This window comes from Myotis davidii, unplaced genomic scaffold, assembly GCF_000327345.1.
Source record: "Myotis davidii unplaced genomic scaffold, ASM32734v1 scaffold112, whole genome shotgun sequence".
Lineage (NCBI taxonomy): Eukaryota > Metazoa > Chordata > Mammalia > Chiroptera > Vespertilionidae > Myotis > Myotis davidii.
This window is the reverse complement of record NW_006284838.1, coordinates 2,067,417-2,071,657: the sequence shown is the minus strand read 5'-3', so window position 1 is coordinate 2,071,657 and position 4,241 is coordinate 2,067,417. Positions and strand designations below refer to the sequence as shown.

The 4,241-nt window shown below is 46.3% G+C and overlaps 1 protein-coding gene across 1 annotated transcript in view; it reads left to right on the top strand.

The window, feature by feature from the left end:
- Positions 1-3,183, top strand: part of SH2D4B (SH2 domain containing 4B) — a 69,809-nt gene extending 66,626 nt beyond the window's left edge. Inside the window, exon 8 of the mRNA XM_015557799.1 lies at positions 2,707-3,183. Coding sequence (XP_015413285.1) covers positions 2,707-2,799 — 93 coding nt within the window. The 3' untranslated portion in view covers positions 2,800-3,183. The remainder of the gene's footprint in view (positions 1-2,706) is intronic.
- Positions 3,184-4,241: the final 1,058 nt, after the last annotated feature.

Sequence of the window (4,241 nt, the reverse complement as noted above, 5' to 3'; positions counted from 1 at the left end):
TGCTCCTCAAGGGGGAGCTCTGCTCAGCCACAAGCCAGGCTGATGGCTGCCAGTACAGTGGTGGTGGTGGGAGCCTCTCCCGCCTCCTCAGCAGCGCTAAGGAGTCCGACTGCAGCTTAGGGCTGCTCCCAGCTGGAAAGTGGACATCCCCCAAGGGCTGCTGGGCTGCCAGAGGGATGTCTGATTGCTATCTTAGGCTCAAACCCCCGGGGAGCAGGCCTAAGCCAGCAAGTGGTCATTCCCCGAGGGGTCCCAGACTGTGAGAGTGCACAAATTTTTGTGCACCGGGCCTCTAGTGTATGTATAAAAGGACATACACAGTTTTTTTATTTTTTATTTTTTATAAACTGGACTAGAGGGCCAATGCACAAAATTCATGGATTAGGGGGGTGGGGAGGTTTGTCCCTCAGCCCAGCCTGCACCCTCTCCAATCTAGGATCCCTTGGGGGATGTCTGACTGCTGGTTTAGGCCAGATCCTTGCCCTCTCTTCCTGGACTGGTCACCCCCAACTACCCTCTCCTGCTAGCCTGGTCACCCCCAACTGCCCTTCCCTGCTGGCCTGGTTGCCCCTAACTGCCCCCCGCGCTCCCGCTGGCCTGATCACCCACAACTGCCCTTACCTGCCAGCCATCTTGCGGCTGTGAGCACCACAATATTTGAGGGCATGACAGTCAATTAGCATATTCCCTCCTTATTGGCTGTAGGCACAGTCATCTTTGAGGACAGGGCTGTCAATTAGCATATTCTGTCCTTATTGGCTGTGGGTGCTGCCATCTTGGTGATGGTGTGAGGGTCAATTAGCATCTTTATTAGATAGGATAATCCTTGTCTAATAGCTCAGCAATTTGATTTTAAACATGCTTAATATATTATAGAATATATTTTGTAAAATCATGGACCCTGGAATCAGGCTGCCAAGTTTTAAACCCCAACTCTATGACTGTATATGACTTTGGGCAACTACTCACACTCTTGTGCCTTAGTCTCCCTCTGAGTAAGATGGAAGTGTCTCATGAGATGTGAAAGATATGGCCTATGTGCTACCGATCCCATGCCCAGTGCCCAGTGCACTCACCTCTTAGGGTCGCTGCGAGGTTCCAGTGAGACATCACTGTGAAGTACTGGATTGATGTACCTGCCATTTGTGAGTTATCGGAACACTGGCTGTCATTGAGCACTGAGGTATCTCCATGCCAACCCACATGCACATCCTTGTAAAACCCTTGGTATTCCATGGCATGGATGAATATTACAATTCAGCCGCCCCTCCCCCCCTTTTCAGATCATGAGAATTTTCTGTTTTTAAACAAAATTAAATTCTTTATTATTGAAAGGATTACTCCCTCCTCCTTTGGATGAGCACTGGTGGAGCTTCCAGGTTTTGATGGTCACACACAGTGCCGCAGAGACTGGCTCGTATATATCAGTTTGGGGACATGTGTGGTGATTTCTCTAGGATGGATCTCGCATTGGAATTGCTGGGAAGAAGATATGCACATTTTAATTTGAAAATATCTGCCAGATTGCCTTCCAAAAATGTAGCGCCAACTCATGCTCCTGCCAAAACTACACGAGGCTGTGTCCTCACACGGCTGCCAGCACTGGGACTGTCAGTCATTTACATCTTCCCCATCAGATGGGCAGACACTGGATCTCACTGCTGTTTAACTTTCATTTCTCTGATTACCTCTTATGCTGAGGCTGTTTTCATATGTTTAATGGCCTCTTGGATTTCTACTGTGAATCGTCTGTTCAGATCCTTTGTCCATTTTTCTTCTTAGGTGTCTCTTTCTTATTGATGTGCTGGTTCTACCAGCGACCAAATTGCTCTGTAGTTATGTCCGTTCTGCTCTTCAGTTCTTCTGTTGAGATTTTCCTTGTGATTTAAATGTGGATCCTTGTCATGTCCAGGCATTCTCTAATTGGTTCTTTTTGAATAATAGCCCATTCTTGTTTCATGGATGCTTTATATTCTGAGTCCACTGAGGAGATTAACACACATCTCTTAAAGGTTCTTTCTGTTTGTTTTATACACTTGATCTTTTCCTGAATCGTAATTAGGAGCCCATCCTTCTCATCCCAAGCATTTTGATCTTTATACTCTTAAAGTTCTGTTGTTAAGGTTGCCATTTTTCTTTCATGGTTATGATTTTCCTTAAATAGTTACAAATTTTGAGCGAGGAGGTGATTTTTTGAGTTTCTTATTTATCCATCAGTGGATACAGTTCCTGTTTCCCAAATTCATTCTCTTTATGCTGTCAGGGATGGAGTTGATAGTGAGCAGTTCATCTTTTGGAGATGGGAGTGTTTGAAATTTGTGGGTCTCTTTGCCCCACTAAGGAACTGTGTACCTCTCCTTACTCTCTACCCTGCCTGAGACAAAGACCTCTGTGGTCTGGGGGTCCCCAACCTGTCCACTGATACTTGCCCCACAGTAATGCCTCTGAAAACCTCATCCTGTATATCTTTAGGTTTTCAAGTACTCCTCAACATTTTTGATTTGTTGATTGCCTTTCTTATTTTCCTATACTTTTATGCATTTATTTATTTGTTAAAAGCAGATTCCCCCCCCTGTGATTTTTAGAAATTTGAATGAGGAGGAGGCAGATACATATTATTAGTTTTTCTATCTTGAATTAGTTTCTCTCTGGTGGATGCTTATTTCTCTTTGTTGATTATAAGTGAGTATTTCTATTTTTTTTAAGGAAGAAATCATCACTGTTTCAGGAGGAGAGCTGCTGCAGGAGCCCTGTGGCCAGAGGGACAGCCCGCCAGACTACCATCTGCTGTTTGAATGACGTTTTCCCCTTAGCCACTGGACTCCTTTAGGTATTCTTTTTTGAACCCAAAAACTTCTCAGCTCAAATCCCTATGGCCTTCTGGAAGATTCACCACCATCCAGAGGATTAAGTAGATTAGAATGTCTCAAGAGATATGGAAGATATGGCCTATTGTGCTGCCGGCCCCTGTCCCATTGCCCAGGGCAGAAATGGCTACTAGTTGATGCAGATCTTTCATGATGAGTTTGGATAGGTTGTCAGAAGATGAAGCCTATTTGTTGTGGCTGCTCTAAACTCAGCTCCCAGAGCCCATGGATCATGTTTTTATAATCCAAAATAATGCCAGTGCCGAACTCTGAATTCAACATATGGTGTCCATTCAATAAACGTTTGTTGAATGAATGTACTTTTTCTGAAAGTTTTCAGCACTAATCCCTGATTCCTAGTCAGTGACTTCCTACTTGTCACTGTTTATAAAGTCATGGAGATGATAGAGGAAGCACTGTAAAGGATTTATGTGGAAAACATAGATGCTGCATCTTTAATGATGTTCATCATCACCTCAGTGACATTATCAGTGGAATTGCTAAGGTTTCTGAGCTTCTAGAGCAGGTGACTGATACTCCCCCGCCTTCCCTACTCACCTCTGCTTGCCTCCCCTCCTCTGTCTGAAACCACATCTTGGCCCTTGTTTTGAAATATGGAGGTAATGGTGTTATATGTTCTTATAGCTGTGCCCCAAACCTGGGATGAAGTATAATTTAAGAATTGCCTGTAGACATCTGAAAAATCCTTTGCTGTCTAGGATTTGGCCCTTTCCTGCAGGTTACTCAAATGATTACCTTGCCTTCATAGTCCCTTTATTTTTGATTCTATTGTCCACTTATTTTAAATACTAGAGGCCCGGTGCATGAAAATTCATGCACTGGAGAGGGGGTCCCTCAGCCTGGCCTGCCCCCTCTCACAGTCCAGGAGCCCTCAGGGGCGGGAGGTGACCCGGCAATCAGGGGAAGGCGACACCCCCATCACACCTCTGCTGCTGCCACTGCTGGCAGCGCAAACCTCGGCTGGCCCTGGTTACCTGAGCCTCGGCGGCCCTGGGCGGCTGGACAGCTGCCATCCAAGGCTTGCCTGTGCCTGGAGCCAGCCCTGGGGGACTAAGGGGCTGAGGGGACTGGGGGACTCCGGAGGCAGGTGAGCGGCAGGGGTGGGCCTGGCCTTTCCACATGCCTGCTGCCCTGGTGGGGCTGAGAGCACTGGGTGCCACCATTTTGTGGCTGTGGGCACCACCATATTTGAGGCAGTCCATTAGCATATTTCCTCTTTATTAGATAGGATGTTCTTCCCACTAAGAAGAAGACTCTCCCAATAACGTCTCAACTGCCCTGAGGGATGGGGTCTGTGTGTGCACATTCACGTTTCACACTTGAGGACATATACACAGACACGGCATTGTGTTT